Source organism: Phascolarctos cinereus, unplaced genomic scaffold, assembly GCF_003287225.1.
Source record: "Phascolarctos cinereus isolate Bilbo 61053 unplaced genomic scaffold, phaCin_HiC Scaffold_3;HRSCAF=262, whole genome shotgun sequence".
In the NCBI taxonomy this organism is placed as follows: Eukaryota; Metazoa; Chordata; class Mammalia; order Diprotodontia; family Phascolarctidae; genus Phascolarctos; species Phascolarctos cinereus.
Window position 1 is genome coordinate 144,426,973 of NW_027555736.1, and position 18,649 is coordinate 144,445,621.

Consider the following 18,649-nt stretch of genomic DNA (forward strand, 5'->3'; position numbering starts at 1 on the left):
AGGGACTTCACCTCAGCAGTTCTTATGGTGCAGACATTTTGCAAACACTTGCCAGGAAACACCAGTCTGGAAATTTAACCCTCAAAGCCATCTAATCTGTTGGTCCCTCTTCATTTGGGAATATAATTAAATACTCTGTTTCTTTGTATTGGGAGATAGGGTTTATCTGCTGGGAACTCAGCAGAGGAAATCTGGAAAGCTGACTGATTATGTCACGAAATAGAAATCCAAAAGGTGAGCAAAGCTCCTTCCACTCCATTCTTGGAGGCAAAAAAAAAGATAAGGAACACATACTTAAATTTTGAATTCATCAAACTAATTAGTTATCAATAATTATTCATATTATAGAAGGATTTTTCTGCTTTATAAGAAGATTCACAAAGAAACAAAATCTCTTAGTGAATGGGCTTTCCTCATGTATTTAAATGTTTATATTAATTACCTGAAAGGAAACTGGAGGTAAGGGAGGAGAGAGAAACTTAAAATTCACTACTAACTAAAGATCACTGAGAAATAAAATTAAAGCATTGCTTCCGAAAGTATGAAAAAAAAACTTAAAGGAGATATAATTCAATTTCCAAAAATTCCGTTTACAAAATTTTTTAAAAAGAATACATCAAGGGGCAGCTAGGTGGCGCAGAGGATAGAGCACCGGCCTTGAGGTCAGGAAGACCTGAGTTCAAATTCGACCTCAGACCCAATATTTGACACTTACTAGCTGTGTGACCCTGGACAAGTAACTTAACCCCAACTGCCTTAAAAAAAAAAAAGAATACATCAAGTGGGTAAAGCATGGCACATCTATATCCATAAACATATTAGTGGTCTGTATATGCTCTTGGAAAGATATATAATTTTATCCATTTTGCAACAGTATACACTTTTATTTACTCCCAAGTAAAATAAAAATGTGTTTATTAATAAATTACCTTAGCCATTAAAGTAGACACAGCCATTTTGTAAAGAAGAAGCTGCTAACTATTTTAAAATCTGAAGTAGCAAATGATCTTTTCTTCCCTGAATAGTGCTGCCATCAGCAAATGAAGAGGTAATTCCTAATAAATGAGATTTCTTAAATTAAAGATAGTAGATTTTTGTCCATCTTTTCCCTAAATACTCAATGCACTGTTGCACAGTAACAATTTAGATTTTTTCCTACATTTCTTTTTCGTAAGGTTGAGAGTTTGAAATCTACACTCCTTTAGCTGGGCTTGGGAATTCTGCTGGAACCAAAGGTGCAAATAACCATTGTAGAAATCAGCAGCTGTAAGTTTTTTCTTGAATATAACTGACCGTACGCCAATCCAGCCACCCTGCAGAGAAGATAAGACACATGGCAGTAAGACCAGGCAGTTACAGCAGAAGAGCAAAGCTTAGTTTGATAGATATTCTTAAAAACAATTATTTCCTTAATGCCTAATCACAAAAGGCACAGCCCTAAATCCTACAGGCCAGGTACATAAATACAGTCCTATTCTACGTGAGCTTATCACTTAAGGCAGGAGAGACAGATACAAAACAGGATGCATACACATAACATATAGATAGTAGAATAAAAAACATTAAACATGGATGAACAGAAAGGTATATACAGTCAATATAATCAAGAGAAAGTCTTTTAATTGAGGAGAGATCAGAAATAATAATTATTAAGCAAAAAAATTCCAAACAATAAGTATGTCAGATTCATGTCTGAGCCTAACCTAAATATGTTTTAAAATATCCAGGAATCATGTCTCCACCAATCCTAAATAGCAAGTCAATCAGGAAGACAAATACAGATTTCAAAATGACTATATTTTGTGCTATGAAACTAAAGCTATATTACCTGGGAATGCAAAACAAAAACTCTATTTTCCTCCCTAAGAACTTAAATCACTGAATGTCATCTCTTCTTTAGGTATCACAAAGGACTATTCTGTATACTCTTCCACCTGTCATATTCTGCTTACTTTTCACCCTTTAACACAATTTTAAACTACTCAATAGCAAGGATTGCGCTTCATTTATCTGTACATTCAATATACAATTCAACAAACCTTTATTACATCCCTACTATATGCAAGATATTATGAAAGAGGCTGGAGATACAAAGACAAAACTGAAACTATACCAGCCCTATGGGAGCTCACTTTTGACCAGTGGATAGAGATGTACAGAGATAAGAAAACGCACAATACCCTGAATATTCACAACTGGAGGGGTCCCTGGGAAGAGTTCCCTAAAGAGAAAGTAAGTAGCACATAAGCTTGGTGTTGAAGGACTATAAGGATTCTGAGAGGCAGAGATAGAGACATGGAGGACAGCTTGCAGAAATGCAGATGTGAAAGATGGAGTGATAAGTTGAGAGAATGGACAATCCATTTTGGCTGGAAAATGGAGGTGTGAAGGAGAGTAATGTGAAATAAAGTTGCAAAGGTGAGTGGAGCATCTTGAATGTCAAGTTGAGTAGTCTGTATTTTATCCTAGAAACATCAAGGAGCTACTGAAGATTTCTGAGCAGGGGAGCACCCTGGAATTTTATTTTGCTAGATATATAAAAGGAAGATAGATTAGAAAGGGGATAGCCTAGAAATAGGTAAAGATTGGGAGGCTAACAGTCCAGGCAAAAGGTAAGCTCAGCCTTAAATAGTGTGGCAATCATATCTTCCCCTGAACTTACCATAGTATATTACATAAAAGTAATGTAGTAAGTGTTTATTTAATTTGTTATGGTTGCACATTCTTTCAGATTTTCAGTTAGCAATGTGTGCTCAACTAAACCTCATTGGTTAATATCACTTAACAAATAGTACTCTAGATTAAATGTCTTTGAAGAAAATTAAAGTAGGAATTTCTTTACTGTTTAAAAGTAATAAAACCAGGGGTAGTTAGGTGGTGCAGTGGGTAGAGCACTGGCCTTGGATTCAGGAGGACCTGAGTTCAAATGCGGCCTCAGACATGTAACACTTATTAGCTGTGTGACCCTGGGCAAGTCACTTAACCCCACTGCCTAGCCAAAAAAAAAAAAGGTAATAAAACCAAAGGGGATATGCAATTATGTGCGTACATGTCTGAGATGGTAAAGATAACCAAGTGAAATATTACAACAACAAAGAAAACTATACCTTGCAACAAACCAAGAGTGCTTGTGACTGTTTGTGGTATATGATTGTTCCTGGAAGAATAGACTGTCCCATTAATTTCTGATCTGAAAAAGGAAAGAGAAAAAAGGGGCAAATATTCTTGCAACTTTTTGGCTACTTAATGAAAACGAGGGGAAAAGTTTTTTAAATGATCTTAGCATAGACCTTAAATTGGATAGAAATGCTGGATAAAAAGCAATCAACATTCCCACTTTACACACTAATATCTGAAAGTCTGGACCCTTTGTGATTCATTAATATAATCAGAAATTTTCTAATACAGAGAACAGAATGAGTCTTGTTAAAAATATAATTATTGAGTACGCTAAGAAGTCAATCTCAAAGTGTTAACTGACCATTTTTTGATATAACTACTGATTTGTGGAAAGTGAGATGAAATAGTTTGGAACCCTGATGATACCCCAAATCTCAAATGAGACACATACCAGACTTAAATACTGGGAAGGTACTGATAGGTCTGAACCTGGCCTGAGTTTGAGGACAGTAGGATTGTACAATCTGTGGCTGAAAAGCCCTCCTCCAATAAAAGCATTCGGCAAGCTGCCCATAGATTTTCATTTATGGCATTTACCAGGATGAAATTAATTAGACCACTTGTACACACCAAGGAAAATGCTAACTGCCAACTCTGCCTAATTAATGAAATTATACCAACCAAATTTGAGTTTCCTATAAGAATTATGTTTTAGGCAAATCTGACCTAAAACATAATACATTTTCAGTTAGGTTACCAAGTAAAAACATTTTTATTTTAATTATTTAAAAGTCAGTACCAGCAAGGCCTGGACTATGAGTTTCCACCAAATCCAGAAGTTTAATGGTGCTACCCATCCAAAGTGTCTGCAATGGAATCTGAAAATGAATGCAAAACAGGGATGAAGAAGGAATACACAGCTCCAAAACTTTTTCTCATCAATCATTAGATGTTATCTAGTTCCACATAATCTTCTTTTAATGAAGGAAATGGAGGGTCAATCAATAATGCTGCCTAAGCCTTTTCGGATAGTTTATAAATGTATCCAATCCTTTTTTAATACAAAGGAGTTGGGTTATAGGATATATAAGACCCCATTGGGGAAAAATAATCAATCACGTACTATGGATAGAACACAGTGATGAGTGTTGTAGGCACTGTACTAATTGTGTACATAATAAACTGTTTGGTTAATTCCTAGGATTTAAAAGAACATATGAGAAAGACTTTGTCTCTCTAATATACAGAATCAGAACAGGTGGCTTGAAGAACCTAAATCTGTTTCATGCCATGGAGCAGGTGGTGATAAGAGCATGTGGAGAAACACATGCCATTAAACAGCTTTAGGTCCTTCAGCCACCTGTTCTGACTTAGTGTTTGAGAGACAAATTCTTTGTTCTGTTAAGAAAAAAATTAAAGTAAAAAATACACAGATTTTCTTTAAGGCAGTAAACACTTTTTAAAAAAATACAATGAACTCATTTTCATACACTGTGGAGCTAAGATTTTTTTTTAAGATCTTAAAAACAGTCCTTTTGGTTCCTTGTCCATAACACAAGAGAGTTCACTAAAGTTTTAGAAAACTTTAAGTGCCTGAAACACTTAAGAACTGAAGTAAACCAAAGATATCTGAAAAGCCCAATACTGGTTTCCTTCTCCTCTGACATCCTCCCCCTACCTCCATCAGTATTACTATTTTTTCTCCACCCACTCACCGAAAAAAATTAGGGTGCCCCAGAAGCCTTACTTAAAACTGCACTGAGACTTACAGGACACACTGTATAAACTGTTCTCCATTTCATATTTTCATCAAGAAAACTACTTTTGGAGCCCCCAAAATGTTTCTGAAACATTGTTACTGATTAAGATTTAAGTTTATTAAGAACTCTAAATGCCTTAGGCACTATAGGGGATATTCAGAACATGCAGAAACTAGTTTCTAGAAATTCACATTTTAGGCTCTGCCTTGATGTAATCTTTAGAATCTTTGATAGGAAAACTGGCACAGAACCAGCAAAAAATGGGGATGAATCCAAGTGTTTGAAGAGACTAACATGTTACAACTTCAGTACTTATGATAATATGTGAGACTTAAGAACCTGACTGATCATGAAAACAAGTCAATCTTTTGTTTATATTTAATATACTCCTGAATTTAGTTTTGCACAGTTTAGTCCTCATGCAAATATCCAAAAAAGTGATTTCCATACAAAACTAGCAGATTGAAAAAGATGCCTTACCATGCTGCCAATGGCACGCTGAAGCCGTAATATCTCCTCTGGCGTTTGTTCTTCCCATTTTACACAACTCAAAGCAACAGAGATCTTGGGAGCTATAAAATAATGCCAATGAGGAAAATTAACATTTTCAGACTTACCAGACTATAAAGTCTACAAAGGCATAGACCATGTCTGACCTAACTTTAGATCTCCCCAGTCTAGTTTACTGCTCTGCCACTGTAGGCACTTAAGACATTTTGTTGAATTTCATGCTTACGGTAAAATGAGTAGATCTGTATCAATTAATATATACTCCAGCTCTGTCAAAACACCCTAGTTCTCAAGGGTTACAATCAGTATGATATACTTCAAGTAATAAATGATTCTGTTTAAACAAAATTAGAGAGAGAATAAATGGGGATATAGGAATTATAAGATTATGTGCCAGTTTGATTCAGTGTTTTGCAATCTGGAGAATGGGATTCTTGATTAAATTTTAATTGTAATGACATTGGATAGATCATTTAAAATTCAACTTTTCTATCCGCAAAACAAAAACACACCTCCAAACCCCTGAACTTCAGAAAAGAGTGAATAAAAAACCAACAATTAAATAAGAATAAAACATTTTGAGACACAGTTCATCCCACAATACCACATTTTTTCTCTTCTATGGGTGAAAACATGACGGTAAAGAAGTTTCAAATAAAGAAATGACAGAATCCATTTATGGGATGTGGTTACTGGTGCAGGGTTTGATATGGGGCTTCAGTTTGTTAGCAGCACAAGTAAAAATCTACTGCAGGGTAAACAACTTTCACTTTTGATACAAATAAGAGGGACAAGCAAGAGAGCCAATGGATATGTTCAGCCCAAGGTGGAGTTTTCTGCAATTAGCACTTACCATAAGTCACTCCTTCAGCTGGTTGCTGCCTTTCATTTTTTAAGCTATCCGGTAAGTTTCTCAAAACTGAAATAAGCTACAAAAAAGGAGATTAGGAAAATTAATATTATAATAAATACACCAAATTCTGATACTGCATAATTTCTTTTTACATTAAAAGAACTAAGAGTGAGGGAGCACAGTCAGCTACTACACTGGCTTGAACTACTCTTTTTCTAGTGGTGGTGTACTGTGTCAATCATCCCAGGACCCTGGGGTTGGTAAACCAACAGCATTCTCCAAGTCAATGGCCCAGATGAGGAGTGTAATTCATAGTTACGGCAAAGTTTTTATTCTGTGAGCTAACTGGTCCACATGGGCATTTACTGGAAAGGCATTATTAGGTACTCACCATATACAATATAATGTCATAAATCTGTGTTGACCTTATAGCTGCATAATCTACTCACTTGGTTAAGGGGGCTTTAAAGGATCTTAAAGGCTAAAACCTAAATGTTTATTTGCTAACTTATTCAATAACGCAAATTTCAAGAAGTTCTTACACAGTCTAAGAACAAAGCTTCTTTAGCTCTTTGATTTCTATAAATATTAACAAATGTTAATCTATTCAGATGATTCCCAAAGCCATTCTCCATCACTGACCTGAGTTCCATACCATGTCTGCAACCACCCATGGGACTTATCTGTTTAAATGTTCTTTCAGTAATTAATCACTGATATAATAATTACAAGCATTTACACAGTACTTTAAGGTTTGTAAAGTGCTCTTCAATTATTTGATCCTCATAACAACTTTAAAAAGTAGATGCTATTATTATTATTCCCATTTTATAGATGAGGAAACTGAAGCAAACAGAGATTAGGTGACTTGACCAGGATTACACAGCTAAGACGTGTCTGAAGGCAGAGTTGAACTCAGGTTTTCCTGACCCCAGGCCTGGTACTTTACCCAGTGTGCCACGAAGTTTTCTCTGCTCAGGGATGGTAGGGGCCTAAGTGATTAGCCCACCCTCTCTCCTCCAGGCCCTCCATTTTACATATGAGGGAAATGAAGCCCAGAGAAGTTAAGTCACTTGGATACTAAGTGGCAAAGATGGGATCTGAACCCAGACCCTCTGATTCCAAATCCATCCTCCTCCTCCTTCACCACACGAAGACACTTCCTCAAACTTAACATATCCAAAACAAAACCTCTCTGTCTTCCAAAGCCTGCTCTTATTATGACTTTGTTATTTCTCTGCATGGTACCACCACAACCAGAAGTCTCTCTCTGCTCACAACTTCAGAGATATAGTTGACTCTTTCCTTTGCTGCCCCCCACAGTCAGTTACCAAGCTATGCTGGCTGTAACTGCTACGTTTCTCAGTTTAGCACATCTTTTCCTCTCTAATCGCACCTTGGCACACTCCTTGATTGCCATCCACCTGAACTACTGCAAAAGCCTAGTGGCTCTTTCTGCCTCCATTTTCCTCGCCTTCCTTCAAAATCAATTCATCACAACGCTACCAGAGTGACTCCTAAAGCACCGCAGAATTTCCTAAAATAGATCTATAATCATTCCAAAGAGTTTGGCCTAATTATCCATGCAGAAAAAAACCAGTTGATAAAGTATACCTGTTGTCCTGGGTATGATATATGAAAAACCCACACAGGGGCAGCAGATAGAGCCCTGGCCTTGGAGTCAGGAGGACCTGACTTCAAATCCAGCCTCATACACTTTGACACTTAACTAGCTGTGTGACCTCGGGTAAGTCACTTAACCCCAACTGCCTAGCAAAAAACAAAAACAAAACGAAAAACCCACAGAGCTGGCCCATCAGTACATATAACTTGGATACACATGGTAAATGGGCAGTTATCTTAGGTGACAAATGCAATAGCAGGAGAATGGGTTGAGCTGACTTTGGGAAATTGCATAGTGTTTTTAATTATCCCAAACTTTTCCCAGAAACAAAGGATCATTTTTTAAAAAGAACAGTATTCTTCTGATGCTGACTGACTCTGCGTCATGGGATATCATTTTTCAAAAACAAAAGCTGTTCTAGAAGCCTTTCCTGATTCCCTCAGTTGTTAGTGCTCTGTATATCACTGTATAATTTTTGATATATATTCTACATTTATTTATTTGTGAACATGTCTATCCCATAGAATGTAAGTTCCTTGAAGGCAAGGACTGCCTCCTTTTTGGTTTTTTTTTTATTCCTATCACATCCTATCATAGTATTGGACACTTTGTAGCGATTTAATAAATAGTTATTAATTGATTATCTTCCCTCACCCTAATCTCTCTTATATAATAGTTTATATTGTCCTGTCAATTATACCTCTACAGTATTTCTCATACCAACCCCTTCCTATTTCCATTACCACCACTCTAGTAAAGACTCTCATTTCTATCTGCCTATACTGTTATAGAATTTGATATTGCTTCTCCCTTCTCCAGTGCAGCCTTTACACTATTGTCAAATTCATCTTCTTTATGCATAAATCTGATCATTTTACCCCTTTGGTCAAAAACTTTTAAAAAAATTGGTAAGTTTTAACAACCATATTGTTGTTGTTATTCGGCTGTCTTCAGTTGTGTCCAACTCTGCACGACCCCATTTGGGGTTTTCTTGGCAGAGATACTGGAGTGGTTTGCCATTTCCTTCTCCAGCTCATTTTACAGATCAGAAACTGAGAGTTAAATGACTTACCCAGAGTCACCTAGCTCATAAAGTGTCTGAGGCCAGATTTGAACTCAGGGAGATGAGTCTTCCTGACTCCAGGCCTAGCATTCTATTCACTGTGCTATTTAGCTTCCCCTTGCACATTAACATATACAGATGTTCAAATATATGAATCAGAACCAGAGAGACAGCACACAATAAATAACACTGGCTATAATTTGCCTAGATTTTAGCAACTCATTTGACAAAATAACTTGTGCTAGTCTTACAGATGAGATGTAGATATGTGGGCTGGACAAATCGGACAATTAAGTGGATTTTGAAGTTGCTGAATTGCTGGACACAATTAGTGAACTAACCCAGACATCGCTGCTTGGCCCAATTCTACTGAACATTTTTATCAGTAATAATAAGTTTATATTTATATAGCACTTCAAGGTCTGAAAAGTCTTTTCCATATATTATCTCATTTGATCCTCATAACAACCTCATGACATAACAACGTAACAACCTCCCTATTACCTCCAGCATCAAATACAAAGCTCCTTTGTTTGGTATCTGAAGCTCTTCACAACCTGGCCCTTTCCTATCTTCCCAGTCTTCTTGCCTCCAAGCACTCGACAGTCGAGCCATATGGGTCTATTTGTTCTTCTTCACACAGAACCCTCCATATCCCACCTCCATGCCTTTGCCCTTCATAACCAGAATACTCACTCTCTGAACATCTACCTCTTAGACATTTCAAGACAGCTCATCATACAATAACAACAATACTATGAAGACAAACAATCCTGAAAGACTTAGAAACTCTGATCAACACCATGGAACCAACCACAGTTCCAGAAGACTCACAATGAAACCTGCTACCCACCGGCAGATAGAGGTGACAGATTCAGAGTGTGGATTTTTTTTTTTTTGATGTGGCTACTGTGGGAATTTGTTTTGTTCAACTTACATTTGTAATGAGTGCTGTATCTTGCTTTCTCAATGGGTGAGGGAGGGGGAAGTGGGAGGGAAAGAATTTGGAACAGAAAATAAAAATGAAATAGAATAAAAGATTCAACTCAAATGCTACTTTGTGCAAGAGGCCTTTCTCCCTCCCACAACCACCAGTGCCTTCCCCTGAGATTATCTTCCATCTACTCTGTAAACAGCCTAACCTATACCTATTTATGTACTTCCTATCTCCCCCATTAAAATGCAAGCTCCTTGAGGAGGGACTATTTTTTCCTATGTCCCTAGCATACTGCCTGCCACATATGAAGAACTTAATATTTGTTAACTGATATGTTGTTTGAGGTGGATGCTATTACTATCCCCATTTTATTGATGAGGAAATTAAGGCTTAGGAATAGTGACTTGCCAAGAGTCCCACAAATAATAAATATCTGAGACAGGAATAGAATCGAGGCCATCTTGACTTTCAGCCCAACACTATCCACTACAGCATAATGCCTTTTTGTCCTCAACAACTTATATGAAGGGTCAGCCAAATTCAACCAGTCACTGACAGTTTGTTTTTGTAAGCCCCCAGGAGTGAGGAATGGTTCAGTTTTTACATTTTAAAATAATTTTTTTTTAATTTAAAAATGGAAAAAAACCCCAAAACATTCTTAGGTTGTTGGAGCTGCAGCCAGAATCAGCCCTCTGGTCAGATTTAGCACTTGGGCTACAGCTCACTGACCCCTGACTTAAAGGCAAAAAATGTACCTTAAACTGATAGGCTACACCAAATTGAGGACAGTTAGTCCACCTGACAGCAGGGCCATGATCCCAAAATATGTTGGTAAGCACAGTGAAACAAGCTGGCAGACAGGTGAAGCAAGTGCATGGTCCTGGAAGCAGGAGGACTGATCAAGATGTGGCCAAGGGTTTAGAAGAAGTAGTATGGGTATGCAGCATGACTCTAAGACTCTAAAGCATAACTGAGACTAGAAGACTGGGACTGGTAACTAGAATGATGGGAGTAGAATATTGGCGGTATGTGGACGGTCTTACTCAGCTGACAGAACACCATACGCCCCTGAAAAGTTAACACGCCCCAAGTGTGTTGTCGGGTGTTAATGCATCTGTTGCTGTGTATGGTCTTTGGCTATTTCACCCACGCTTTCATTATGATTTAGGCTCCTACCCTTTAATTCTTTTGCAATTATCATCACGTACAAACATTTATTGAGCAGCTACTATGTGCCGGGTAATAGAGCAGGCAGTTGGGATACGAGGCAGTAAGTCACGATTGAGGAAGGCAATATCATTTGAATGACAGGACATACAGAATGCAATTCACAACAAACAATAATACAGCATCTTAGAATTTCAGATCTTAGAGGTCACACAGTCCTCCTCCTCACCTGAGCAGGAATCCCCTCTAAAACACCCAACAAGTCATTTATCCACTGCTTGAAAGACTTCAGGAACGGGGAACTCATTATCTCTTTAGGCAGCCCACTCTACTTTTGGACAGTTCTAACTGGTAAAAGTTTTTCCTTATATTAAGCCCAAAGCTACAATTTTCATTCATTGTTCTTAAACAAGTCTAATCCCTTTTCTTCAAAAAAAAAAAAAACCAAACCAAACTTTTTTGATGCTCCCTTGTATTGCTGTCACTCCCCTTGTAACTCCCGTTGATCTCAGCAATAAAACTCCCTTCTAACAAAAAATAAAAAATAAAAAACGACATCAACACATTGTCCACATCTGACAATCTATGCCTCATTTTGTACCTATTATCTGCTATTTCCCATGCTTTACTATCACTCCTCTGAAGTCAGGAATGGTCACTGTATTAATCAGCAGGTCAGTGCATAATCAGTTCCTTCAATTTTGAGTCTCTCCACCATCCTAGTCATCGGTTCTCTTTCATTCTGGTTATCAATGTCTTCTAACATAGCTGAACTAAACACAATACTTTAGACGTGGTCTGACAGAATACAGTAGAACTAGAATCTCCCTCCCTCTGTTTCTATTAAAGCAGTCAAAAATTACATTATCTTCTTTGACTGCTGCGGCATATTACTGATTCCCAACGAGCTCAGAGTAAACTAAACCCAAGGTCTTTTTCAAATGCACTAGACTCTGTCCACATCTTCCCCATTCTATACATGTGTAGTTGATTTTTTTTAACCTAATCATAAGATTTTAAATTTATATCTATCAAATTTTGTTAGATTTATCCCAATGCGATTTTTGTATTCTAATTTTGTCATCTAGCATGTTAGCTATCCTTTGCAGATTTGTGTCATTTGACAAGCATGCCACCTGTGCTCGCATCACTGATAAAAACCACTAGACAGAACAGGACCAAAAACAATACTGTAGCACTCCCCTGGAGACGTCCTCCCAAGCCAAAAGCAATCTGATAATTACAACTTTTTTTTAATCACTTATTCAACCAGTTCTAAAGTCACTTAACTGTTCTATCATCCAGACCACATTTTTTCCATACGATGGGATATCTGTCTAGTGCCATACCAAACCCAGGCAAAAGTCTAAGAAATCCCCTGGGTCTACCACTGTAATATGTGAGAGATCAGCAATTTCATTAGCGTAGGAGACTCTTGATACCGAAATTCTTTCCAACCAAGCAGACTGGAATCCATCTGTGATTTAGTACAGAAGTCCTAGGGAGTTCAGCAAGATACACAAAGATTTAATGACTTGCCCAGAATCATGCAACTAGTCAGAGTCAAAGGCAGGACTGCAACCAATGTCTTCCCAACTTCAAGTACAGCAGTACATCCACTATGCCACACAATGCCTCTATGATTCTAATAACACTGCCAAAAAAGGAAAGAGCTTAGCCTAACTTGCTCTTGCCCTACCTGCTTTCAGCCAGTTTCCCATTCTAAGAACTTACAAGCAACTCCTTTAGTGACATGTATAACAGTAACTCTCATTTATAAAGTGCTTTCCCTATAACAACCCTGTGAGGTGGATAATGCAAGTATTATTATCTCCTTTTCACAGACGAAGTAACTTCAGTTACTAAAGAGGTAAAGCGGCTTGCTTTTAAAGCTGGTAAGCACCGAAGTTGGGATTTGAACCCAAGTCTCCAATCCAAGTACAGTATTCTTTATATTTCACTCCACATTCCCTCCAATACAGAGATACAAATTAGTAAGTACAAAGCACACAGTAAGTGCTGACTATGAATTTTCTAACTGAATAAGCTAAGTATTAAATGAATGGAACTAAAGAAGTCTGGAGGAAGGCGAGATCACTGAAGGTTGGGATGGTCAAGGAATACTTCCGATGAAGTGGGGCTGCAGTGGTACAGGCAGTGTAAACCTTTAATAAGAAAAGAGAAAAGGAACAAGAGATTTCAGGGAATTCAAAGAGCATATGCAAAGAGGGTGAGGCAGTAAAGCTCAGGGTGTGTCTGAAGAATGCTAGATATGCTCAAGTACACCAAAGTATACGGGAAAAAATGAGACAGATAAGGCTACAAAGATAGACCACATTACAGAGGACCAAGAATGCCAGCCTAACATTTAAACAAAAATCTGAATCACCCTTTTCCCCCCTCAAAGAAGCTTAAAATGCCTCATCATTCAATTCAGGAAGTATTTATTAAATGCCTACATCAAGGGTGCAAAGACAAAAATGAAAATGGTCCCCGCCTTCAAAGAGCTAACGTTCTCCATGATAAAATGTTCCTTATATTGGGACATTAGATGAAACCTCTATTTGACTGATTAACAGAAATCACAACGTGATGTGGCAGAACTTACCATGTTGGCACCCAACCTTGATAACACTGTTTCCAATTCCTTTGCTGTGCACTGCGGTGGTACAGGAACTGTTTCTTGTTTAATAATTGGACCTACATCAAACCTAGCAGAAGAATTAAAAGGAAAACTACTCTCACTGACAATACTTGTAAAGAATAACACATCACACCCACATTTCTGCTCTGTTGGGCCTTTACTAAAGACACAGTGACATAAGCTACAGGAAGGGGCTAGCACAGAAGGCCAGTCGGACACTTAGTACCTCACAGTTACCTCTAACATCAAAAATAAAGGGAGAAATGCAGTAGTTTAATGGATGATCTGATTTTGACCACAAAAATAAATACAGAATTGAGAGGCAGAATAGGCAGAAACTAGTCTGTAAATTTAATTTGTTTTAAAATTCACATTTGTCTCTAAAAAAGGAAAAAAAGCATGATGTGTCTATAAAAAATACAACAAAAATGTTTAGCCAGATGGCAAGGGGAAGATACCGTTTTACTACAAACATATTCCTCTTTATGAAAAATACAGAGCAGGTTATCATCCAGGGAAATAAGATTAGAAAAGGCATTGTTTCTTTTTATCTTTCTTTCCTGAAAGGTTACCTTTCATTTACCTAAAAGCTCTGCCTTTATGAGTCAAAGTGCAGACCTAGCTTCAAGAACAAAAGTTTGAACACAACAACAATTGGTGAATTTTTCAACTGCTCTTCTCTGCTATAGACATTAACTGATAGTAACGTATGTAAAATTGCTCTACTTAACTTTCACTTTTGTAGTATGTATTATAGGAAATCTGTAACTAGCATTCAAAAGCAAATTTATTACAATTTACAACAACTACATTACACAATTATATATTATTCTTTTTCATCCTGTGAGAAACAAAAAATGGCTATCACAAACAAGAATGTAAGTTCTGGTCTTTGATAAGCAGTCCCCATCATCTGAGAGAATTACCAAAACAAGAGGCACTTGATTTGAATTTAATTTCTAACCGTCTAAATTAAAAAGTTTAAAAACTGTACAAGGACTTCATGAAGGGCCTGCATGTTCTAAAACAGGCCTGTACAAACTTGAGGACTGTGGCTGCTTTTGGCACACCAAAGGATTTCCTCTACGTACAAAGGATGTTTTCCTCTACGTTTTTCGCAGGATGCCCAAAATCCTTTGGCACGAATAAGCTGCCCACAGGGGCTGATAGTTTATAACTTAAGGTTTGGTGTTTAGGATAAAAAAAAATCAGCATACATTCACTTCCATTTTTATGGAGTTAAAAAGTTAACTTTAACACTCTGAAATTGGAGAGAATGGTTAATAACTAGCACTATTAGAAAAGCATATATAAGGATACTGACATTTAAGAAAAGGAAATTTGCTGTACCTTTTAGGTTTGATTTGCATAATTGTTACCCCAGTGACCGTGTCTCCATGAAGCACCGTATGGACTATAGGGGCAGGACCTCGCCATCTTGGGAGATAACTGGGATGGACATTCAATATGCCACTGGATTAAAAAATCTGGGAATTAATATATGTGGGTTCATAACTTACTCATAGGTAAACTGTTACATGACTTTAAATAATACTTACTTTTTCTGATTTATGAAAAACTGCTTTCTATATAAAACCATATCAGTTTATTTACTGTTCCAAAAGTGTTCCATAATTGTTCACTGGGAACTTCATAAACAATTTTTTTAAAAGATTTATCATAATATTCGGGAAAAGATCTCAAGACCCAGTATGCATTTTATTCCCCAAATTCATGGACAATGTGAATTATGTTAATAATCTATTCAAACACTGGCTGCCCTCACTTCATCCAAACAACCTAAAACAACCTTTCTATAGCTCTACTACATTACCTATTTACTTGCATATTCTTCTCCTTAATGTAAACATTACTCTTTCTGTTTATATTGTACATGTCTATCTATGATAATCTGTGTATTTGTTTGTTTTTGTAAACTCCTAAAGGTTTTGGACTATTATTAATTTATTTTAGTAACAGTGCCTAGCACAGTGTCACCCAAAATTAAACATTTACTGCTTTTTGGTGGCGGTGACTCATACCAGTAACAAGTCCTCGTTTGTTTTTTGTTATTTTTAGTGATAAACAGATTCTGTGAGATCAAAGAAAACAAAATTAAAGTTCAAATAGTAACTATTACACCTTAAAAACACCAAGTTCATCTATAATGACTACTGATTTCTAAATTTCTTTAAAAGAGAACTTACTATGGAAATTTAAGAATGAGTTCTTCACTCAAAAGACGACCAAATGAAGCCACTACTCCAACATCAAACTCCCCAGATCCCACATCAGGCCATTCATACACTGGAAGCTGAGCCTGAAGGGCATAACTTTTCACTTGCAGTCCTTTTGGTGAAGGGGAAGGCACTGTGACCACCTCTAAATTTTCTACTATCTGGTCCCCTTTATTTTCCCTTAAGACAGGAAGGAAAATGGCAAGGTTAGTGAGTGACTCTCTTTAGATATATAAAACAGCTGAAAATATTATACTTTGTTACACATATGGAGTGTACCTTTTTGATTGAACTGGTAAAAAGATTCAAGGTTAGACACTTAAACCAAGAGGCTGAGTGAAAAATTTAGGATCAGGGTGAAAGCCAGATGAATTAGTAAAAATGTCTGAATAGTTTAAAGAAACATAGTTTTATTTACTTCCAATTACAGCATCCGATATAGGTCAATCTATAATGTGTTACTGCATTAGTAAGTAAAATAACATATGTACATGAAAAACTGAAATTAGGGTCACAAAATCAGTCAGAATATTTTATAAAACATTATATAATCATAAATGTCCTAATAAGTTCTGAATATTTTATTCAATAAGAATTATGGCAGTAGTGTCAAACTCCCAGCCTCCATGCAGGAGTTTCCAGTGCGGCTCAAACCAGATTATAATGTAACTGGGAGACGCTTAACAAATTTTTAAAAAATATAACACACACACACAAATATATATATATACACACACACACACATATGTGTATATGACACAAATAATGCCAATTAGAAGTTTTCTTAGTCAGTATGCCCAGACATCTGTTTCTATTTGAGTTTGACTCCACTGATGTACAGGATTGAGAGGCAGCACGATGAAGTAGAAAGTGTACTGAATTTGGAGTCAGCAAGACCTGGGTTTAATCCCTTCTGTGCTACTTACTACCTAAGTGACCTTAAGATCTTCAGGCTTAAGTTTTTTGCTCATCTGTAGAATAAGGATAAAACATAGTACCTACCTCCCAGGAAGGTCATAAGGATCTAAGGAAATAAAATATGTAAAAATACCTCACAAACTTTAAGGTATTAGGTCAGTTATTACCTGTAGAGGCAGGTGTTGGGGTTTAGAGCAATAATTTTTAACTTTTTTTCTTCATGGAGTTAAACCCTTTGGCAGGTTGGTGAAGTCCACAGACTCCCTTCTCAGGATATTTTTAAATGCATAAAATACACAAAATAATAACTAGTATATGGCACTTTTCAGGTTTACAAAGCACTTCACAAAATATCTCATTTGATCCTCACAACCACCTTGGGAAGCTGGTGCTTTTATTATTCCCATTTTACAGGTGAAGAAACAGAGGCAGAAGTTAAGTGACTTGGCCAAGATCACACAGCTAGAAAGTGTCCGAACTTGCATTTGAACTCTGGGGATCCTAACTGCTGATCCAGCTCTCTATGTACCGCTCCAAAGGCAAACCAATTATACAGGAATAGTTTTCAACATACTTCAAAAAACGTTCATGGACCTCAGGTTAAGAACCTCTTCGAACCGTAGTCACATCTGAGTATGTCCTGTAGTAAGGGGAGTGAAGCACTGACTGTACATCCTGAGAACAATGTTAGGCTATAAATTACATAGGGTGTCCCGTATTCATATTTATAATTATTTAACTTTAAAAGCTTAAAATTGCACTAAGATTTTGGATACCCTGCACAGTATACAAGTTCTGGAGAGTGTATCCATCTGACTACTCAGGACACTCTCATTTTAGTCTGTGTGACACACATACCACACAGCCGGGTTGGGGGTGGACACAGCCACCTGAGGGTTCTGCATACCCTCCCTCATCCGATAACACAGACACGCACGCGCACGCACGCTCCTGGACCCGAGATAAGGACCGACAGCCAGGGCCCAGAGCCCACCACCGCGCCCGCCATTACGCTGAGCCCGCCAGGCGGAGGCCCGAGCCCCGGCCTCAGGTACCTGGCTGCGCTCAGCGCCCGCAGCGCCTCCCGGGCAAAGTCGTCGGTGCCGAAGAAGAGCACCCGCCAGGGGGGCCGCTCCCGGGCTCGGGGCTGGACCGCCGCGCCATCCCCTCCGCCGGGGCTGGAGGCCCGTCCCCGCCACTGGTGCGCCGGCCTTCTCCGGGAAGCGCAGCACAAGCCACACGGCGGCGCCGGAGCCCGAGCCGGAATCGGCAAGCGCCAGGCCGGCAGCAGCGCCCGCATCGCGCAGACGTAGGCCCACGGCCCACACTCCGCATGCGTGCGCTAGGGGAGGGGCGGGGCCTCGCGGGGACCGGGGAATGGAGGGGGCGCCCTCTTGCGGCATCCCTAACCCTCAGCATCCTGAGACATCTCCCTGGCGGCAGGGGGCGGAGCTCTGTGGGGCCGGGTACTCGGCCTCCACATCAGGGTCGGCCCTGGAGGCATTTCTCCCTTCATTTCACAAAATGTCAGCATAAAATGTCTCAGGCGCTTGTTAAGTGCCAGGCACTGAGCTAAGCGCCGAACATATGAAGAATGGCAAAAAGCCCCTGCCCTTGAGGATCTTGCCTTCTAACATGTGAACTACTAGGTACATACATTCCAATGGACACATTTAAGTAGATGGAAGGGAATCCGAGAGGGAAGGCGGCTCTAGCACTTGGGGCCATGGGGAAGGGTCTCCTCCAAGATGGACCTTGAGCTAAGCCTGCACAGAAGCCAGGGAAACTAAGAGGCAAGTGTAAAGAGGGAGAACGT

The 18,649-nt window shown here is 38.4% G+C and overlaps 1 protein-coding gene across 1 annotated transcript; it reads right to left on the reverse strand.

Moving 5' to 3' along the window:
• Positions 1–898: 898 nt before the first annotated feature.
• MTFMT (mitochondrial methionyl-tRNA formyltransferase) lies at positions 899–18,169 on the reverse strand. Its single transcript, XM_020983516.2, is given in 10 exon segments — positions 899–1,140; positions 1,143–1,313; positions 3,108–3,190; positions 3,920–3,998; positions 5,361–5,452; positions 6,244–6,319; positions 13,643–13,745; positions 15,029–15,151; positions 15,886–16,095; positions 17,889–18,169. Coding segments are annotated over 10 exon segments (1,245 nt in total). The 5' UTR covers positions 18,134–18,169; the 3' UTR covers positions 899–1,077.
• Positions 18,170–18,649: the final 480 nt, after the last annotated feature.